The sequence below is a fragment of the Lynx rufus genome, unplaced genomic scaffold (genome assembly GCF_022079265.1).
Source record: "Lynx rufus isolate CCGP_SWC_20201006 ecotype Redwood Valley unplaced genomic scaffold, mLynRuf1.p SCAF_13, whole genome shotgun sequence".
In the NCBI taxonomy this organism is placed as follows: Eukaryota; Metazoa; Chordata; class Mammalia; order Carnivora; family Felidae; genus Lynx; species Lynx rufus.
Genome location: NW_025814827.1, coordinates 31,038,867 through 31,061,848, shown reverse-complemented (window position 1 = coordinate 31,061,848; position 22,982 = coordinate 31,038,867). Strand labels below are relative to the sequence as shown.

At 36.5% G+C, this 22,982-nt stretch overlaps 1 protein-coding gene across 2 annotated transcripts in view; it reads left to right on the top strand.

Annotated features, from left to right (window-relative positions):
* Nucleotides 1-22,982, top strand: part of WDR76 (WD repeat domain 76) — a 64,065-nt gene that overhangs the window by 28,762 nt on the left and 12,321 nt on the right. For both annotated transcript variants that reach the window (XM_047075174.1, XM_047075175.1), the window contains 2 exons: nucleotides 226-379; nucleotides 13,849-14,007. In XM_047075174.1, coding sequence (XP_046931130.1) covers nucleotides 226-379; nucleotides 13,849-14,007 — 313 coding nt within the window. The remainder of the gene's footprint in view (nucleotides 1-225; nucleotides 380-13,848; nucleotides 14,008-22,982) is intronic.

Genomic DNA, 22,982 nt, shown 5'->3' with positions numbered 1-22,982 from the left:
ATTTACTCTGCCACTAGCACTATTAACGAATGTATATGTTTGACTGCAGCCTGCTACCTTTTATAAGTGAAGAATAGTATCCTATTTTTTAATTTGATTTCCTTGGTTACTAGGAGGTTAACTATTTATTTACTGTGTCTTTTTTCTTTTCTTTTTTTTTGAGTTATGTTTTAGTTATTTTCACTATTGATTGGCTTTACTTCTAAAATTTATTTGTTTTCTCAGCTATAAAGCCAATTTAAATGGCATGGTCATTAATGAAGATACTGTTCATAAAGTTACCAAAGGCCCAATACTCTCTGTGGCTCTCCACCCATCAGAAATTAGAACTTTGGTGGCAGCTGGGGCCAAATCTGGGCAAGTTGGACTTTGGGATTTGGTAAGTTATTATTAATTTTTTGAAGACAATAAAGTTTGACTGAAACAAATAGTCTACAGGAGAATAGCCTAGAGCCATGTGTTTGTAGATGTTACTTGAGATTTATAGTTTTGTGCTTTGTGATTCCAGACATTAGAAATCTGGGGAAATTTTAGTTGGCTTTCTAGAACTTTAAAATTTTTAGTTTGAATATCATTAGTTACTGGGACATAAATTAACTGCCAGGAAACTCTGTTACAACTTTAAATGTATATATGAAAAAATCATACAAAGTTCTTAGTTTTATACTTATGTTTAAAATACAGTTTCCAAGTGGGAAAAAGTATCTTTCCAGGGATATGCTTAGGATGATCCCATTCATTTTTTTATGAGTCACAAACAGATACTGAATTCCACTCATTGTATGTATAATTCTGCATGAATTGCTTTTGATAGTTACAAAATTGAGAAAAGCCAAGTTAACGTTCTCTGAATTTATTTTTTAATTGGGAAAGTAGAACAAAGACCTGTTTCTTAACAGATTTTGTGAGAAGAAGAGAGAAATAAAAACCAAGTTCTCTCTTGTTTTGGGAGGAAAGGTTCTTCCTTATTTTGATAAGGTGTGAGTGAGGGTAGGAGGTAAAAGTATCTGGTAAATGAAATAGAAGAGAAGTGGGAAGAGGACTAAGAATAGTATAAGGTTGTACAAGCTAAGAGATGAGTTTTAAGGATTGGAGTTTGACAGGGCTTCTTGTAGAGAAGTTAAAAAGAATGAAAGCAGAGAAAAGGCCATTGGTTTTGAAAATGGGGTACCATTAGTGAGTTGAGAGAGTAGCTTCAACAAAGAGGTAAGGAACACAGACTTTGAGAGAATAAAAAATAATGGGGTAGTGGAAGAAATGAAAACAGTGGATAAATACCATTGGTAGATGAACTTTGAAAAGGAAAAATAGAGAATTAGTATAGTCAATGAAGATCTTTTCAGGGTAGATCAATCTGTACAGAGTTGAAGATATGTAGAAAAGTCCCTTTGTCATGTCTTTCCTGGTGACTTCAAAATCTGTATTACTATGTCTCTATAGTCCGGTATCCTTTTTTTTTTTTTTAATGTTTATTTTTGAGAGAGAGAGAAAGAGAGCGAGGGAGGGGCAGAGAGAGAGGGAGACACAGAATCTGAAGCAGGCTCCAGGCTCTGGTCTATCAGCACAGAGCCCATCATGGGGCTTGAACCTACAAGCCGTGAGATCATGACCTGAGCTGAAGTCAGACACTTAACCGACTGAGCCACACAGGTGCCCCGTATAGTCTGGTATCCTTAACAACTTTCTAAATTTCCCACATCTTTGGCTGTGTCACATTAACAGCTTGAGCAAGTCTAAAACCTAGTACTTTTGCTGCCCTGTGCTCATGCCCCAACTCTCTAATTTTTTAAAAAAATTAACTTTATCAAAGTGTAATTTAGATATTACAAAATTCACATATTTCAAAGTACAACTTAATGATTTAAAAAAAATTGTTTTAATAGATATTTTTTAGAGAGTGGGAGACAGGGCACAAGCAGGGGAAGAGCAGAGAGAGAGGGAGATACAGAATCCGAAGCAGGCTCCAGGCTCTGAGCTGTCAGCACAGAGCCTGCTGTAGGGTTTGAACCCACGAACTGTGAGATCATGACCAGAGCCAAAGTATGCTTAACCAATGGAGCCACCCAGGTGCCCCTAACCGAGTGATTTTTAATAGGTTTAGTGAGTTGTTTAACTTCACCCTCCAGCCTTAAAACATTTTTGTCATTCCTAGAAGATTCCTATTGGCTAATTACATTTAATCCCCCAGTTAATTACCCTTATACCCAGGGACATCTTCTTAAATTTGACCTTTTTGGACATATCATATAAATAGAATCATACAATATGTGGTCTTTTATGTTTTCTTTCTCTTAGCATAATGTTTTCAAGGTTCATTTATGTTTTGGTATGTATCAGTATTTCATTCTTTTTTAATTGTTGAACAATACTCCATTGTTTGACTATACCACATTTTTTTTTTTTTTTTAAATTTTTTTTTTCAACATTTATTTATTTTTGGGACAGAGAGAGACAGAGCATGAACGGGCGAGGGGCAGAGAGAGAGGGAGACACAGAATCGGAAACAGGCTCCAGGCTCTGAGCCATCAGCCCAGAGCCTGACGCGGGGCTCGAACTCACGGACCGTGAGATCGTGACCTGGCTGAAGTCGGACGCTTAACCGACTGCGCCACCCAGGCGCCCCTGACTATACCACATTTTGTTGATTCATTTTATCACTTGATAGACATTTGGGTTGTTTCCACTTTTTGGCTATTCTGAATAATGCTAGTATAAACATTTGTGTACACATTTTTGTTTGGAAATGTGTTTTAATTTCTCTTGGGTAGATACCCAGGGACAGAGTTCTGGGTCATATGGCAACTAGTTAACATTTTGAGGAACTACCAAACTTCTTTCCAAATGATTGTATCGTTTTATATTCCCACCAGCAATATGAGGGTTCCAATTTCCCCCCATGCTCAGCAATGTTTATTATTTTATGTCATTTTGATTATAGCCTTTCTGGTGGGTGTGAAGTGGTATCTCATTGTGGTTTTGATGCATATGACTAATGACTAATGTTGAGCCTCTTTTCATGCCGTTTGGATATCTTTGATAAAACGGCTATTCAAATCTTTTATCAATTAAAAAAATTTTTTTAATGTTTATTTTTGAGAGAGAGACAGAGACAGAGTGTGAGCGGGGGAGAGGCGCAGAGAGAGACAGAGAGAGACAGAGAGAATCCAAAGCAAGCTCCAGGCTCTGAGCTGTCAGCACAAAGCCTGACTTGGGGCTTGAATCCACGAACCATGAGATCATGACCTGAGCTGAAGTGGACACTTAACCGACTGAGCCACCCAGGTGTCCCTTTTATTAATGTTTTATTAGGTTGTTTGTCTTATTGAATTATGAGTTTGTAAATTCTAGATACAAATTCTTTATCAGATGTGTTTTGCAAATATTTCTGGTAGTTTTTGGCTTTTCTTCATTTCCTTTATGCTGTCTTTTGAAGTGCAAAAGATGATATCCAGTTTACGAAAAATTTTAAATGGATTGTGCTTTTGGTGTCATATTTAAGAAATCTTTCTCTAGCTTCAAGCCTTAAAGAGTTTTTCCTGTTTTTTTCTAAAAATTTTATAGTATGTGCTTTCACATTTAGTTTGGTGATTCATCTTGAGTTCTTTTTTTTTTAATATGAAATTTATTGTCAAATTGGTTTCCATACAACACCCAGCTCATCCCAACAGGTGCCCTCCTCAATGCCCATCACCCACTGTCCCCTCCCTCCCACCCCCCATCAACCCTCAGTTTATTCTCACTTTTTAAGAGTCTCTCATGGTTTTCCTCCTTCCCTCTCTGTAACTCTTTTTTTCCCCTTCCCCTCCCCCATGGTCTTCTGTTAAGTTTCTCAGGATCCACATAAGAGTGAAAACATATGGTATCTGTCTTTGTCTGTATGACTTATTTCACTTAGCATAACACTCTCCAGCTCCATCCACGTTGCTACAAAAGGCCATATTTCATTCTTTCTCATTGCCAAGTAGTATTCCATTGTATATATAAACCACAACTTCTTTATCCATTCATCAGTTGATGGACATTTAGGCTCTTTCTGTAATTTGGCTATTGTTGAAAGTGCTGCTGTAAACATTGGGGTACAAGTGCCCCTGTGCATCAGCACTCCTATATCCCTTGGGTAAATTCCTAGCAGTGCTATTGCTGGGTCATAGGGTAGATCTATTTTTAATTTTTTGAGGAACCTCCACACTGTTTTCCAGAGTGGTTGCACCAGTTTGCATTCCCAAGAGTGCAAAAGGGTTCCCTTTTCTCCACATTCTCTCTAGCATCTCTAGTCTCCTGATTTGCTCATTTTAGCCACTCTGACTGGCGTGAGATGATATTTGAGTTATTTTTTATATATGGTGTGAGGTAAGGGCCCAAGTTTACTTCTTTGGATATGAATATCCAGTTGTCATTTATTGAAAAGACTATCCTTTCCCCATTGAATTGCCTTGACACCCCCTGTTTTTCCTCTTAACTTTCTTTCAGATTCCTAGTTGCATCTAGAATCAAAAGTTGTTACCGTTTATTCAGTTACCCATTCACCCATTTATTCATTGTTTCCACATTTATTATTTTGTGCTGAGTAATATTCTAATGATTCCCCAGATATTAGATATTTGTGAGCAAAAATTGTCTCTGCCCTCTTACAGTTTAGAATTTAGTGGCAAATGCAGCATTAATGAAATAATGGCCAAATATGTAATTACATATTTGATAAGTGGAATGAATTATATAGTGTGTTTAATGGACTGAAGGAAAGTAGTGTTAATGACAGGGGGCTGGCCTAATGTGGAGGATCAGGGAAAGAAACCTTCCCTGAGGAACTGAGAATTGAGATGAGATTTGAAAGCTAAGTAGCAATAGACCAAGTAAAGAAAAGGGAAAGAATATTTCAGACAAGGGAACAACATGTCAAGGACCTGCAGCAGGAGGAGGCCTATCTGATACTTTTAAAGACCTGAAAAATTGCTTGTGTAGCTGGAGCATAGACAGCAAAGGAATAGACACAAGGGATGAGTGGAATAGGATGAAGCTGTGAAGGTGGGTAGAGACCAGATCTATATATCTCTATCTCTATCTCTATCTCTATCTCTATCTCTATCTCTATCTCTATCTCTATCTCTATCTTTGAATAAGATTTTTTTAAAGTTTATTTACTTGTTTTGAGAGAGAGAGAATCCCAGTCAGGCTCTACACTGTCAGCACAGAGCCTCAGACAGGGCTTGATCCTATGAACTCATGAACCATGAGATCATGACCTGAGCCAAATTTAAGAGTCGGATGCTTAACTGACTGATCCACCCAGGCACCCCAAGAATTTTGGTTTTTATCCTAAAAGCAATAGGAAGCCATTGAGGAGTTTTAAGCTGGGTCCTCACTCGTTCCTTGTGTCTAATAAAGTCCTTTAATGCTTTTGCCCCTTTCCATCCTTACTGCCATTATGTTGGGCCAGGGCCCCATGTCCTGTTTTAGAATTACCATACTGGTCTGAATTGGTATTTGTACTTCCAATTTTCCTATTCCAATTCAGTGTACACAGATAGTCATTTCTAGGCTCAAAACAAACTGGTCCTGTATTCAATTAGGTTTAAAGTAGTTAGAAGCACTCTTTTTTTTTTTTTTTAATTTTTTTTAACGTTTATTTATTTTTGGGACAGAGAGAGACAGAGCATGAACAGGGGAGGGGCAGAGAGAGAGGAAGACACAGAATCGGAAGCAGGCTCCAGGCTCTGAGCCATCAGCCCAGAGCCTGACGCGGGGCTCGAACTCACGGACCGCGAGATCGTGACCTGAGCCGAAGTCGGACGCTTAACCGACTGAGCCACCCAGGCGCCCCGAAGCACTCTTTTTTTTTTTTAATATTTTATTTTTAAGTAATCTCCATACTCAGCATGGGGCTCGAAGTCACAACCCTGAGACTAAGAGTTGTGTGCTCCGTTGACTGATCCAGTCAGGCACCCCTAAAAGCACTTTTAACCTGGTATATTCAGATTAAAATGGGCAATTGGAATTTCCCAAAGAATGAGCAAAAAGCAGTCAAATCAGTTTTAAAAAAATCTTACAGCAATAAGGAAGAAGTATAACTTACGCTGTGCACTTCAAAAACTAGCCATCAAGGACAGAAATTCTGTAGCTCAGCTGGGGGTGGGGCACAGCATGATTTAGTTTCTACCTTGCCTTAACAGCCAAAATCCATATTGGTAACTGACCAAACCCTGATGATTTTCACCTATGTTGTCAAAACTAGAGAGAACACATTGAGTGGGTATTTAGAGTTTTCCTCCTTTGAGTGAGAAATAGGGACATGGCTGCTGAGGGGAAAGGGGAGAAAACAGGGGAAGTTTGTTAATAGTAGGACTAATTCTCTATGAAGGAAATTTTAAATCTGCCAGGTAGGTGGTATAAATCCTTATAAATGTTAAAAAAATTGTTTTTAAGTATTTATTTGAGAGAGAGAGAGGGAGAGAGAGAGAGGGGCAGACAGAGAGGGAGAGAGAAAGAATCCAAAGCAGGCTCTGCACTGCCAGCATAGAGCCTGATGCAGGGCTCAAACTCATGAACCATGAGATCATGACCTGAGCTAAAACTAACAGTCAGATGCTTAACCGACTGAGCCACCCAGGCACCCCCTTATTAATACTTATTTATTCATTTTTTAGAGGGAGAGATAGACAGTAGGGGAGGGGCAGAGAGAGGGAGGCAGAGAATCCCAAGCAGGCTCTGCAGCTGTCCACGCAGAGCCTGACATGGGGCTTCAAACCCATGAACTGGGAGATGATGAGCTGAGCTGAAACCAAGAGTTGGATGCTTAACTGACTGAGCCACCCAGGAGCCCCTAAATCATATATAGAATAATGGACAAAAGTCTATTACAGTCTAGGAATTCCAACAAATATTGCATATTCTTTCAGCTGAAACCAACTATCCACCTCTGTCTTCCTCTTGGCTACAGAAAAGCCTGTCTTTTTCTGAGGAAAAAATGAACTGATCAGATACTGGGAGGAAGAGTCAATATGTTATATCAGAGCATCTAACATGGACAGAGCAATTCAAGCATGATGAAAATGAAAAGAAATGATATGACAACTAGACAAACACTACTGCAAAAACAACAAAAGAACCTAGCATGCAAAGACAGGTCTAGAAGAAAAACATAACTCAATGCAAGAAAGAAAATTCTCTTCAGTTTCTCTAAATTGTGGAACTGTACTGTTTTGTATAGTAGCTACAGGTCCTAAGAGACTATTTACATTTAAATCAATTAAAATAGAAAATTCAGTTCTTCAGTTACACTAGGCTTGTTTCAAGTGCCTAATAGCCATACATGGCTAGTGGATACTATGTTGATAGTGCATACATATAGCATTTTTGTTAACTTATTAGAAAGCTCTTTTTGGACATGCTGCTATGGAGCAAGTTAATAACAATATTATTTGGTAAAATAATACTTAAAGATAAGATGATAAAACAGCAGAATGAGATGGAAAAGGATATTGCAGAACTAAGGAAACAAACTGAAGATCAGTGAAACTAATAAATTAGACAAAAGCAAGGAACAGAATAGACATCATTGAAAATTGTAGACATTAAAGACTTGAGGTAATCACAGACAAGCCAGTGGTAAGGGAAGACCGTCAAAGATGACCCAACAGTGAAACAGCAAATATATTCAAAGAGAATTCTTCTTTTTTAAATTTTTTTAAATGTTTATTATTTTTGAGAGAGACAGAGATAGAAAGTGAGTGGGTTGGGGCAGAGAGAGAGGGAGGCACAGAATCTGAAGCAGGCTCCAGGCTCTGAGCTGTCACCACAGAGCCCCATGCAGGGCTCGAACCCACAAGCTGTGAGATCGTGACCCGAGCGGAAGTCGGATGCTGAACCAACTGAGCCACCCAGGCGCCCCCAAAGAGAATTCTTCTGAAAAGAGAATTGAGTTGGCAGATTGAATGTTATACCATGTTTTAGGAAAATTTGGAACATAGAGGGTAAAGAATTCTTTAGGCAGAAAAATTACATTCAAGGGGAGAAGTCTAGCTTTTCTGTTTTCTACAGCAACATTTCATGTAATGTCTACAAGGTTCTGAGGGAAGGAAGTGTGGCCTGGAATACTTGGCAGCCCAAGATAATTGTTCTAATTAAAGGCAGCTGGTAGGTATTCTCACATGTGAAAAAACTCAAGAAATTCAAGACCTGGGAGTTCATCTGGAAAAAAAACCACTTCACAGTAAGTCTTAGCCAATTAAGAGTAAATCAGGATTAAAAATTCAGGAACAGAGAAGTTTCACAAAAGAATTGGTGATGAGCATTGAATCCATTTAAATGCAGAACTAATCTTAAACATCTATACAAATTATGTTTATAGAACTGGATATAAATGTTATCAACCTGGACAAAATAAAAATAATAGTATATAATATAGACATGGAGACAGGGGAGATTGGAGAAGGGATGAAAATAATGCTCTCAATCAATAGAAAATATCTAAAATTGAGACATAGTTGAAAAAATAAGAAAGCATAATGACTACTCCTGCTTCATGTTTTATACTCCCCCACCTCTTTAAAAAAAAAAAAAAAGAAAGAAAGTGAGGGCTAGAGAGCGGGGAAAGAGAGAATCTCAAGTGGGCTCCACACCCAGCATGGAGACCCACATGGGGCTTAATCTCATGACTTGAGTCAAAATCAAAGAGCTGGATGCCTGGGGTGCCTAGGTGGCACAGTTGGTTGAATGTCTGACTCTTGATCTCAGCCCAGGTCATGATCTCACTGTTGGTGAGTTCAAGCCCTGCATTGGGCTCTGTGCTGATGCTGTGGAGGCTGCTTGGGATTCTGTCTCTCCTTCTCTCTGCCCCTCCCCCACTTGTGATCTCTCTAAATAAATATTTAAAAAATTAAAAAAGACGCTTAACTGACTGAGCCACCCAAATGCCTCTACTTTGTCCTTTTTAGGAAATAGCACCTGTAAAGGAATACATTTGACCCTTAACACAATTTGAACTGTGTGGGTCCACTTACACATGGATTTTTTTTCAGCAAATATATTGAAATTTTTTTGGAGATTTGCGATAACTTGAAAAAACTTTCAGATGAACCACATAGCTTAGAAATATTGAAAAGATAAAGAAAAAGGTATGTCATGAATGTATAACATATATGTAGATACCAGTCTATTTTATCACTTACTACTATAAAATATACACAAATGTAGTATAAGAATTTAAAATTTATTAAAACTTCAACACTTACAGACCATTATGTGGTGCCATTCACAGTCGAGAGAAATGTAAACAAACATAAAGATGTGGTATTAAATAGTAACTGCGGAAAATTAACTGCTGTACTACTGTACTACTCTAATAATGATTTCCTAGCTATCCTATTGCTATTGTGAGTTTAATTATAGCAAGTATCTAGTTAAAATGCTAATCATCTCCATGTGAACATTTTATCTTTCTAGTAAATTGTGTATCATAGTAAAAAGTGATCTCTTGGGGTTCTTGCATATTTTTCACTGTGTTTAGTGCAATACTGTACACCTTGAAAAACATCATAGGACTCCTACAAAGCACCACTAGTGATTCTGGAAAGTGCTCCCAAGAATCGGGGAATATTCAGGAGAGTACAGGAAAAAGTTGAATTGCTTGATAAATACTATAGATTGAGGTCTGCAGCTGCAGTTGCCCAGCATTTCAAGATAAATGAATCTAGCATAAGGACTGTTGTTAAAAAAAAAAAGAAAGAAAAAGAAAAAAATTGTAAAGCTGTTACTGCAGCTATTCCAGCAAGTGTGAAAACCTTGTACTTTTTGCAAAATACCTTTTTATCTGAAGATGCAGCTTTTATGTGGGTGTAGGATTGCTCTAAGAAATGCATACCTGTAGACTGATATGACTCGAGGAAAATTGAAGTCATCATATGGCAAAGTAAATGGAAGGTGAAAGAAATCTGGAGAATTTAATGCCAGCAAAGGATGGTTTGATAATTTTAGAAAGAAGTTTGGCTTTAAAAATGTTAGAATAACAGGAGAAGTAGCTTCCGCTGATCCAAGACTGAAGACAAGTTCCCAGACACCATTAAGAAAAATACTGAGAAAGAATATCTGCCTGAACTGGTTTCTAATGCAGAGGAAAGTGCATTCTGGAAAAAAAAAAAAAAAGCCACAAAGGACATTTATTAGTAAGAAAGAGAAATGAGCACCAGATTTAAGGCACAAAGGAATAGGCTAACTCTACTGTGCAAAATACATTGTGATCAGGACTGCTGTTCTCTATAAAGCTGCTAATCCCCACCCTCAAGGGGAAAAGATAAATACCAGCAGCCAGTTTTTTGGCTGTACAACAGGAGGTCCTGGAAACAAGAGCCCATTTCTGGATCACCGATGCTTTGTCCCTGAGGTCAGGAAGTACCTTGCCAGTAAGGTACTGCCTTTTAAAGTTCTTTCGATGTTGGGCAATGTCCCTGGCTACCCAGAACCCAAGGCATCAAAATGTTGCCCCCAAACACTGTCTCTAATTCAGCCTCTAGATCAGGGGGTCATTAAGGACTTTGAAGGCTCATTACACATGGTACTCTATAGAAAAGATTGTCCACACCACCAAGAGAACCCCAGCAGAAAAAACATCTGAAAATCAAGAATGATAACACCATTGAAGATGCCACTATTGTGACAGAAAAAGCCATGAAAACAGTCAAGCCTGAAAGAATAAATTTCTGCTGGAGAAAACTGTGTCCAGATGTTGTACATGACTTCACAGGATTTATGACAGAGACAGTCAAGGAAATGATGACAGAGATTGTGGTTATGGCAAAAATGGTTAGTGTGAAAGGTTTCAGGATGTGGATCTTGGAGGAATTCAACAGCTAATAGATGCCCCATGAGAGGAATTAATAGAAGAGTGCTTGATGGAGAGGAATGCTTCTGAACCAGTGCCAGATGATTGAAGCAGTGCTAGAAAATAAATTGACATTAGACAATCTGGCAGAAGCATTCTAATTGTTCAAGACTGCTTTTGACTTCTTTTATGATGTGGACCCTTCTATGGTACGGGTACTGTAACTAAAGCAAATGTTGGAAGAAATATTGGTACAATATAGAAACCTTTTTAGAGAAATGAAAAAACAAGCCAGACAGAAGTTATGATATATTCCATAAAGTTACACTCAGTGTGTTGCCTCTCCTGCCTCCCCTTCTACCTCTACTACCTCGTCCACCTCTTCTATTGCTATCACCCCTGAGCCCCTCCTCTTCCTCCTTAGCGTATTTAACGTGAAGATGATGAGATGAAGACCTTTATGATGGTCCACTTCTACTTAGTAAATAATTATCCTACTGTACAATTAATAAACTTATCTGTTGTATACATACATGTCTCTTTGTGTGAAAATCTTTGAACTGTACAGCAAGAAATATATGAGCATTTTTGTGTCATTATCATCATCATTGCCTAAGTAGTCATTGTGTAGAACATCATGTGCAAGACTTGTATGGAAGTTGATAGCCTATCCTTACATAGGCATAAGGTGAGTACTATTTAATATAAAATTAATAATTTGTTAGCTTCTTTATACTTTTGCTTTCAAAGAGTTACATTACCATACAGTATACCTTTTTCTCTTGTAATTGGAGCAACTGCATATCAGCTTATTAAAACAGGTAAATGATATTTTTAAAAAAATTTAACTATTTCCAATATTGCATTGTGAATATAACTGTAATACTGGATCTCATAAAAATTTTATAGGGATTAATCCATTAGTGTATAGGCTAGGCTACTGTGAAGCAACTGTATTGATTACACTAGGCTACCATAAAGCAACCATATTGCCACTTCATTATCAATGCATGAATTGTTGTACCTGTAAGTAAATATGAATTTCATTTTCATATTATGTTTTTATTTTTGATGTCATGTTAGTAATATGTATATAATATCTATAGTGTTTTGTATCATATAAGATAATATTGACAGGTACTGACAGATGATTTATTTTATAAACAGATGACATAAACTTGTGGGATTGAAAAAAAGTGTAGTACTATGAATGTATTTTCTTTTCCTTATGATTTTATTAACATTTCTTTTCTCTAGCTTACTGTATTGTAAAAGTACAGCATATAATATGCATAACCTATAAAATATGTTAGTTCACTGTGTTATTATTGAGGATCTTGGTCAACAGTAGGCTATTAGTAGTTAAGTTTTTGGGTCATCACATGTTATACATGGGATTTTCAACTGCATGGTGGGTTGGTGCTCTTAACCCCTTGTTCAAGGATCAGCTGTGCTTGAAGTTCAAAAACTACTTCAGCCTGATTTTCTTTTATTACTTTGAAGTATAATTTAATACTATGAAAAATGGCATATATAGCATGGTCTTATTTTTTTCTAAATTTCTTCTCTGTCATTCTATTTGTCTAAGTACATACAGAGATATCTGTAATGATAGCTTAGTATTTTAATGATCATTTTAGTTAATTTTGGATTTGCAGTAATTTTTAAAAAATTTTTTTAAATGTTTTTTATTTATTTTTGAGACAGAGAGAGACAGAGCATGAACAGGGGAGGGGCAGAGAGAGAGGGAGACACAGAATCCGAAGCAGGCTCCAGGCTCTGAGCTGTCAGCACAGAGCCCGATGCGGGGCTCGAACTCACGAACTGTGAGATCATGACCTGAGCCGAAGTCGGACGCTTAACCGACTGAGCCACCCAGGTGCCCCGGATTTGCAGTAATTTTTAATAGTTATTGTCTTTCTACATTTCTGTATTGTTATTTATAACAATGGAGAGTTTTGTTCTAAAAATAAACACTATAAACAAATATGTGAGGATATTAACAGTGGTTAACTCTAGATAGGAGGAGTGTATGTGATTATAATTTTTTCCCTCCCTTTCCTTTTAAAAAATTCTTTGTTTAAGTTTAAAATAAAAAAAGAAGAAAACAGAAATGCCTGAATATTTCAGAGCAGATTAAGCCAAATTTGGAGAGGATAGTTGCTCTGGTTCGTACTATGACATATGGCATAGTAACATAATTTATCCAGATCTGAGAAGTGATGATTTAGTAGTTGGTAATCCACCTGTGAAAAGGATAATCCCTAGAAGTAGTAATAATATTACTTTTTTTTTTTTTTTTGAGAGAGAGAGAGAGTGCAAGCAGGGAGAGGGGCAGAGGGAGAGAGAGAGACAGAGACAGAGAGAATCTTAAGCAGGCTTCACACTTAGCACAGGGTTCCATGTGGCGCTCGATCCCATGACCCTGGGATCATGACCTGAGCCGAAATCAAGAGTCAGATGTTCAACTGATGGAGCTACCCAGGAGCCCCAGTAGTAATAATATTAATGTGGAATTGAAATACATGCATTTTCATGGTGTATTTAGGGGATAACGTATTTTTAAAATTATCACTTTGTGCCAGGACCAAATAACCTTATGAAAATTGTGCTGAGAATGATATATAGAAGCGTACTGAGGAGACAAAGTAGTAATGGTAGTTATACTGTATTTAGTAGAAGGAAATTATGCTGAATGTGAAATAAAGAGTAGATTTCTCATTTCTTGAGATTTCATGAACTAAAGTCATAATAAACTATAATTCTTTTCCCTTCTGCATTATGAAAAAGTAGTTTGCAAAAGCTGGAAACGGTTAAAATAAATGTGACAATATCGTTGGATTAAAAATTAGAAAAAAGTAATTTAGTGATAATATGACATTGTTAGTTCTGACTTCTTGAATGGGAGGGTGGGTATAATTATAGACTAAGAAAAGACTGAATGTAATACAAACATAAATAGTTTAATGACAGAAAGTGTTGCTACTTTTCACTAGTTTTTGTCTATCTCCCTGCCCTCAACTCTCTTCCAGACTCACCAATCTGAAGAAGATGGAATTTATGTTTTTCAACCCCACAGTCAGCCAGTTAGCTGTCTTTACTTCTCACCTGCCAATCCGGCTCACATACTCTCACTGAGCTATGATGGCACATTACGCTGTGGGGATTTTTCAAGGGCTATTTTTGAAGAGGTAAATGTTAATGTGTTTACATGTTGGCTTGAGATAATATTCTGGATTCTTTATGAAATGACACATGAATGATTATTATAACAATCAGAATGGGTGAAGTGGTACAGAGTAGGAATTTTAGAACTGCACTGCTTAAGTTTGAATCCCAGACCATCTGTTACTACTTGTATGACCTTGGAAGTTTTTTTAACTTCTTTGTGCCTCAATTTCCTTAGTTGTGAAATGGGATAGTAATAGTACCTACCTAATAGGATTGTCTTGAGGGTTAAATGATTTAATTTAGATAAAGTGGTTAGATGATCCAGCCAGGCATGTAAGTATTTGCTCATAATTATTTTTTAATCTTTGCAAAAATATTTTATTTTGTATTATTGTTTTTTGATTAAAGTATAGTCGACACACAATATTACATTAGTTTTAGGTGTATAACAGTGATTCAACAACTGTATACATTATGCTATGCTCACCACAAGTATAGATACCATCTGTCAGCCTGCACAGCTATTACAATACCATTGACTATATTCTCTATGCTGTACATTTTATCTGTTTTTATTCCCATATTCATTACATTACTAGAAGCCTGTATCTGCCATTCCTCTTCATTTATTTTGCCTTTCTCTCATCCCCACCCCACCCCTCTGACAACCACCAGTTTGTTCTCTGGGTCTGTTTCTGGGTTTTTTTTGTTGTTGTTCATTTGTTTTTTAGATGCTGTATAACTTAAATCATACACTTTCTTTGTCTGACTTATTTCACTTAGCATAATATCCTCTAGATCCATCTATGTTGTCACAAATGGCAAGATCTCATTCTTTTTTATGGCTAAGTAATATTCCATGTGTGTGTGTGTGTGTGTGTGTGTGTGTGTGTGTGTGTGTGTGTGTATGTATGGATATACACACACTCACCACATCTTTGTTCATTTATCAATGGACATTTAGGTTGCTTACATATGTTCACTTTTATAAATAATGCTGCAATGAACATAAGGGTATGTAAATCTTTTCAAATTAGTGGTAATTTTTTTTAATGTTTATTTATTTATTTAGAGACAGAGCATCCTGTGTGTGAGCTGGGGAAGGGCAGAGAGAGAAGGAGAGAGAATCCCAAGCAGGCTCTGTGCTGGCAGCGCAGAGCCTGCTGCAGGGCTTGATTTCATGAACCATAAGATCATGACCTGAGCTGAAATCAAGAGTCTGACTTAACCAGCTGAGCCACTCAGGCACCCCATTGAATTAGTGTTTTCATTTTCTTTGGGTAAATACTAGTAGGATTACTGGATCATAGGGTTTTTCTATTTGTAGTTTTTTGAGGAAACTGCATACTGTTTGCTACAATGGCTGTATAATTTATTCTGACCAACAGCGCACAAGGGTTCCTTTTTCTCCACATCCTTGCCAATGCTTGTTATTTCTTGTATTTTTGATAGTAGTCATTCTAACAGGTATAAGGTGATATCTCATTGTGGTTTTGATTTGCATTTCCCCGATAATTAGTGATGTTGAGCATCTTTTCATGGGTCTGTTGGCTATCTCCATGTCATTGGAAAAGTATCTGTTCATGTCCTCTGCCCATTTTTAATTGGATTGCTTGGGGAAGTTTTGGGGTTATATAATTTGAATACTAACACTTTATCAGGTATACTGTCTGCAAATAATCTTTTCCAATCGTTAGGTTGCCTTTTCATTTTTTTGATGATTTCCTTTGCTGTACAAAAGCTTTTTATTTTGATGTAGTCCTAATATTTTTTATTTTGTTTCCCTCTCTGTAAGAGACATATGTAGAAAAATGTTTCTGAGTCTGATGTCAAAGAGATTACTTCCTTGTGTTTTCTTTTAGTTGTATGGTTTCAGATCTCCCATTTAAGTCTTTAATCCATCTTGAGTTTATTACTTTTTAATTAATTAATTTTTAAAGTAAGCTCTACAGCCAATATGGGGCTTGAACTCATAACCCCAAGATCAGGCATAGTATGCTCTACCAATTGAGCCAGCCAGGCACCCCACTTAGGGTTTATTTTTGTGTATGGTGTCAGAAAGTGGTCCAGTTTCTTATTTTTCATGTAGCTGTCCAGTTTTCCCAGCACCATTTATTGAAGAGACTGTTTCCCCCATTGTGTGTTTTTGCCTCCTTTGTCATTGACTAATTGACCATATAAGCATGGGTTTGTTTCTGGGCTCTATTCTGCTCCATGGATCTATTTTTGTCTCAGTCCCGTACTGTTTTGATTATTATAGCTTTGTAATATGTTTTGAAATCTGGGATTGTGATACCCCCATCTCTGTTCTTTCTTAAGATTGCTTTGCCTATTTAGGTTCTTTTATGGTTCCATACAAATTTTATGATTATTTGTTCTAGTTGTGTGAAAAATGGCTGTTGGTATGTTGATAGGGATTGCATTGAATCTGTAAATTGCTTTGGTTAGTATGTACATTTTAACACTATTGGTTCTTTCAGTCCGTGAGTATGGTGTATCTTTCCATTTGTTTGTGTCATCTTCAATATCTTTGATCATTGTTTTATAATTTTCAGAGTACAGGTCTTTTACCTCCTTGCTTAAATTTATTCCCAAGTATTCTTTTTGGTGTAACTATAAATGATTTGTTTTCTTTTTAAACATTTTTTTTCAGTTTTATTTATTTGAGAGAGAGAGAGAGAGAGAGAGAGACATTGGGGGTGGGGGAGGGGCAGAGAGACAAGGAGAGAGAGAGAATCCCACGCAGGCTCCACACTGTCAGTGCAGAGCCCGACACAGGGCTCGAACTTATGAACTGTGAGATCATGCCTTGAGCCAAAATCAAGGGTTGGACACTTAACTGACTAAGCCACCCAGGTGCATCAAATAGAATTATTTTCTTAATTTCTCCTTCTGCTACTTTGTTATTATTAGTTGTAATATAATGCAACAGATTTCTGTATATTAATTTTGCATCCTGTAACTTTCCTGAGTTCATTTAGTACTTCTAGTAGTTTTTGGTGGAGTATTTAGGGTTTTCTATGTACAGTATTATGTCATCTGCAAACAGTGACAGTTTTATGGTTTCCTTACCAATTTGGATGCCTTTTATTTTTGTCTGCTTGTTGTGGCTAGGACTTCCAAGTACTATGTTGAATAAAACTGATGAAAGTGGACATCTTTGTCTTGTTTCTAATCTTAGAGAAAAAACTCAATTTTTCACCATTGAGGGTGATATTAGGTGTGTGTTTGCTATATATAGGCTTTATTGTGGTGAGGTATGTTCCCTCTAAACCCACTTAGTTGAGAATTTTTATCATGAATGGATGTTAAATTTTATAAAATGCTTTTTCTGCATCTATTGAGATGATATGATTTTTTATCCTTTATTTTATTAATGTGTATCATGTTGATTGGTTTGCAGACAGTGAACCATCCTTGTATCCCCAGAATAAATCCCATTTGATTGTGGTAAATAATCCTTTTAATGTACTGTTTAATATGGTATACTACTGTTGTGTTGAGGGCTCTTTGTATCTGTGTTCATCAGGAATATTGGCCTATGGTTTTCTTTCTGTAGTACTTTGGTTTTGCTGGCCTTGTAGAATGTATTTGGAAGCTTTCCTTCCTCTTCTGTTTTAGCACAGTTTGAGGAGACTAGGTATTAACTTTTCTTTAAATGTTTGGTGGAATTCAGGGGTGCCTGGTGGCTCAGTCAGTTAAATATCTGTCTCTTGATTTTGGCTCAAGTCATGACCTCATGGTTGGTGAGATTGAGCCCTGCGTCAGGCTTTGCACTGATAGCACATAGCCTGCTTGGGGTTCTCTCTCTGCCCTTCCCCAACTTGTGCATGTGCATGCATGCTCTCTCTCAAAAGAAATAAATCAACATTAGAAAAAATAAATGTTTGGTAGAATTCATCTGTAAATCCATCTGGTCCTGAACTTTTGTTTGTTGAGTTTTTTGATTACTAATTCAATTTTGTTACTAGTAATTGGTTTGTTCAGATTTTCTGTTTCTTCCTGATTCAGTTTAGGAAAATTATGTTTCTAGGAATTCAGTCATTTCTTCTAAGTCGTCTGATATTTTGGCGTACAATTTTTTGTAGTCTCTTACAATTATTTGTATTTCTGTGGTGTCTGTTGTTACTTTTTTTTTATTTCTGGTTTTATTTATTTGAGTCCTCCCTTTTTCTCTTGATGAGTCAGGCTAAAGGTTTATCAGATTTATATATCTTTTCAAAGAACCATCTCTTGGCTTTATTGATCTTTTCTGTTTTTGTTTTTGTTTTTTTAAGCATGTATTCATTTATTTCCCTTCTGGTCTTTTTTATCTTCTTCCTTTTACTAGCTTTAGGCTTTGGCTTTGTGTGTCGTCTTTTTCTAGTTCCTTTAGGAATAAGGTTAGATTGTTTATTCAAGGTTTTTCTTGTTTAAGGTAGGCCTGTAGTGCTATAAATTTCCCCCCTAGAACAGCTTTTGCTGTATCCCAGAGATAATGGATTATTGTTTTTTCATTTTCATTTGTTTCCATGTGTCTTTTACTTCCTCTTTGATTTCTTCATTGATCCATTGATTGCTTAGTAGCATGTTATTTAGCTTTTATGTGTTTGTGTTCTTTCTAGTTTTTTTTTCTGATAATTAATAGTTTCATACTGTCAGAAAAAATGCTTGATATTTCAGTTTTCTTACATTTATCGAGTCTTGTGTCTCAACATGATTTATCCTGGAGAATATTGCATGTGTACTTGAAAAAAATCTGTATTCTGTTGGTTTTAGAGAAAGTGTTTTGTGTACATCTGTGAAGTCAGTCTGGTCTATTATACAGTTCCAAGACACAGTTTCCTTATTGATTTTCTACCTGGATGATTTATCCATTGGTGTAAAGTGGGGGTGTTAAAAAGTCTCCTACTATTACTATATTGCTGAGCATTTCTCCTTTTATGTGTGTTGATATTTGCTTTATGTGTTTAGGTGCTCCAGTGTTGGGTATGTAGATATTTATGATTGTTACATTCTTTTGTTGGATTGATCCCTTTGTCATTATGCCCTTCTTTGTCTCTTGTAACAATATTTTGTTTTTGTTTTTGTTTTTGAGAGAGAGCATGTGAGTGGGGGAGAGAGGCAGAGGGAGAGGGAAAGAGAGAATCCTAAGCAGACTCCATACTCAGTGTGGATCTCAACCTGAGCCAAAATCTAGAGTTGGATGCTCAACTGACTGAGCCACCCAGGCACCCCACAGTCTTTGTTTTAAAGTCTATTTTGTCTGCTGGAAGTATCGCTGCACTGGTTCTTTTTCCTCTTTTCCATTTGCATGGAATGTCTTTTGCCATCCCTTCACTTTTAGTCTGTATGTGTCCTTAGGTCTGAAATGAATCTCTTGTAGGCAGCATATAGATGGGTCTTGTTTTTTTTTTTTTTTTTTTTTTTATCCATTCAGTTACCCTGTGTCTTTTGATTGGAGCATTTAGACCATTTACGTTTAAAGTAATTATTGTAGGGGGGCCAGTCTAACACCTGCAAGGTCAAATTAAGTTGAAGTCTATTTAAGAATAGTTGAAAGATTGGGGCCTCTGGGGGCTCAGTTGGTTAAGGATCCAACTTCAGCTCAAGTCATATTCTCATGGTTTGTGAGCTCAAGCCCCACATTGGGCTCTCTGCTGTCAGCATGGAGCCTGCTTTGGATCCTCTGTCACCGTCTTTCTCTGCCCCTCCCCTGCTCACACTCTCTCTATTTTCTCTCGAAAATAAAGAAACATTAAAAAACAAAAAAGAATAGTTTGAAGATCTTGGGCTCATACTCAGGACCACTATTCTCCCAGGGACACTCTACCTAGATGACCTAGAAACCTTGGAGGTTTGTAATCATTTTGATTTCTGACACAATGCACCAGAATCTTCCAAAGGGTGAGGAATCTGTTAATGTAATCCCAGTGATTACATTTTAGTTTACTACTTAAATATCTACTACTTAATGCTTACAATAATCATACTATTTGAAGTGAGCTTTCAAATTTGCTTAACTGTATCAAATTTCCTTAATAATTCTTACAAATCAAACTTTTTTAATAGTATGGATTTTAATCTTTGTGAAGCTTAGGATGATTTAGATGTAGGATTTTATTCTTTATCTTAAGTGTGACTTTTAAAGTTTCTAGAAGTCCTCAGTGTAAGAGCAATTTATATGTAATAGACAACGAAGAGAACAAGGCCATCACTGAAGTTGCTTTGTAAACACTAATTGATGGTATAATTTTATGCCTTAATCTTTTACATAAGAGATAATTTTTGTCAAAAGTCTTCTTTAAATTGTTTAATGATAACACTTTAGTTATTAAGATACAACCATGTAATTATCTCTGCAAGTCATGTTCTGTTTTATATTTGTCTTTATTCTTATAAGAAAGTTGGAATTTGAAATTTAAAGGTATGTGTATATCATATCAGTCAATAATAACTACTTAATTTTTTTTTTATTAAAAAAAATTTTTTTTTCAACGTTTATTTATTTTTGGGACAGAGAGAGACAGAGCATGAACGGGGGAGGGGCAGAGAGAGAGGGAGACACAGAATCGGAAACAGGCTCCAGGCTCTGAGCCATCAGCCCAGAGCCTGACGCGGGGCTCGAACTCCCGGACCGCGAGATCGTGACCTGGCTGAAGTCGGACGCTTAACCGACTGCGCCACCCAGGCGCCCCAAACTACTTAATTTTTTAAACAGCTTTACTGACATATAATTTACGTATCATACAATTCACCCATTTAAAGTTAAAATCCAATGGTTTTTAGTATATTTACAGAGTTGTGAAACCATTATCAGAGTCTAATTTAAAAATATTTCATCACCCCAGAAAGAAACCCCTTGCCCATTAGCAGGTAGTCCCAATTTTCTCTCCCCCACCAGCCCTAGACAACCACCAATCTACTTTCTATCTCTCTAGATTTGCCTATTCTAGATATTTCATATAAATGGAATCATACAATTTGTAGTCTTTTGTGACTTTATTCTTTTACATAACAATGTTTTCAAGGTTCATCCATGTTGTGGAATGTCATTTCTTCATTCCTTTTTGTGGCTGAATAATATTTCACTGTATGGATATACCACATTTTCATCATTTGTGTTGTTTCCATTTTTTACTATTGAAAATAATGTTATTATGAACATTCATGTACAGCTTTTGTGTGAACATAAGCTTTCATTTCTCTTGAGTATATACCTAGGAGTGGACTTGCTGGGGCATATGGTAACTCCGTGTTTAACATTTTGAGAAACTATCAAACTGTTTTCCATACTGGCTCTACCATTTTACACACTTATCAACAATATATGAGTGTTTCAGTTTTTCCACATCTTTGCCAACACTTATTGTTGGTTACTATAGCCATCCTAGTGAGTATGAAGTCCTGTGTCATTATGGTTTTGATCCTCATTTCCCTAATGATTGATACTCAGTGTCTTTTCATTTGCTTATTGACCATTTGTAGTTCTTTACAGAAATGTTGATTTCTTTAAATATTGGATTCTTTACCTAATTTTTAATTGGGTTATCTATCTATCTATACACACATATGATTTCTCTCTCTCTCTCTCTCTCTCTCTCTATATATATATATATATATCCATCTCTCTCTCTATAGAAGGTTATTTATATATATAAGTTTATATATATATATATATATATATATGTTTATTTGAGAGAGACAGAGCAAGAGCAGGGGAGGGACAGAGAGAGAGAGAGAGAGAGAGAGAGAGAGAGAGAGAGAATCTCAAGCAGGCTTTGCATGGTCAGAGCCCAGTATTTGTAGGGCTTGAACCCATGAAACCGTGAGATCATGACCTGAGCTGAAATCAAGAGTTGGACTCCTAACTGACTGAGCCACCCAGGTACCCCTATATATGTATATATATATTTTTAAGTTTATTTATTCTCAGAGAGAGCCAGAGCACGCACAAGCAGGTGAGGGGTAGAGAGGAGAGACAGAATCCCAAGCAGGCACCACACTATCAGCACAGAGCCCGATGTGGGGCTTGAACTCAACTGTGAGATCATGACCTGAGCCAAGATCAAGAGTTGGACTCTTAACCACTGAGCCACCCAGGCCCTCCCATATATATATATATATATATATATATATATATATATATATATATAATATATATATATATAAAATATATAATATATAATATTATTATATTTTATATAATATATAATATATTATATATATATATATTTTAAGTCTGGTTTATTGAGGTATAAGTTATATGTAGTAGAATTTATCCCTTTAAGTGTATGGTTCTACGAGCTTTGGCAAATTGTGTACACCCGTGTAATGCAACCAAAATCAATATAGAGAAAATTTCTGTCACCTGAGAAAATTACCTTATGACCCTTTGTAGTCAGTCTCCTCCCCCTTCCCACAGCCCCTGACAACCACTGATGTGATTACTGTCCCTATAACTTTGCTCCAGAATGTCAAGTAAATGGAATCGAATCATATGGTATGTAGCTTTTTATGTCTGACTTCTTTCAGCTAGTATAATACTTTGAAGATTCATCCATGAAGTTGCATGCATAAGTAATGTGCTCCTGTTACTTCTGATTGAACAGTTACCTTGTGTTAGACATTTATCTGAGAGTGCTTTATATATATTATTAAGCCTTATAACACTCTATGAAATAAATAATGTTATCCTCACTTAACAGTTGAGAAAACTGAGGTAAAGAGGTTTATTAGCTTGCTCAGGAACATAAATGGTAGTGCTAGAGTTTTCACTTGGGTCTGTCTGACTTCACTGCACTTAAGCCCCTGCACTTAACCATTTTTAACATACTGACTGAATTTCACTTCAGGTTTCATTTGTGTATATTGGGCTTTTTGGGTGTATGGGGGTTATGATGATTTCAGTTAATTAATTTGTTAATCTCAGTTTATAATAGTACGTTAAAACTAAATAACAGCAATTAGTGATTCAATGTTGCAAATTGTGGTTATTCTCTTACTTGTGTCTGAC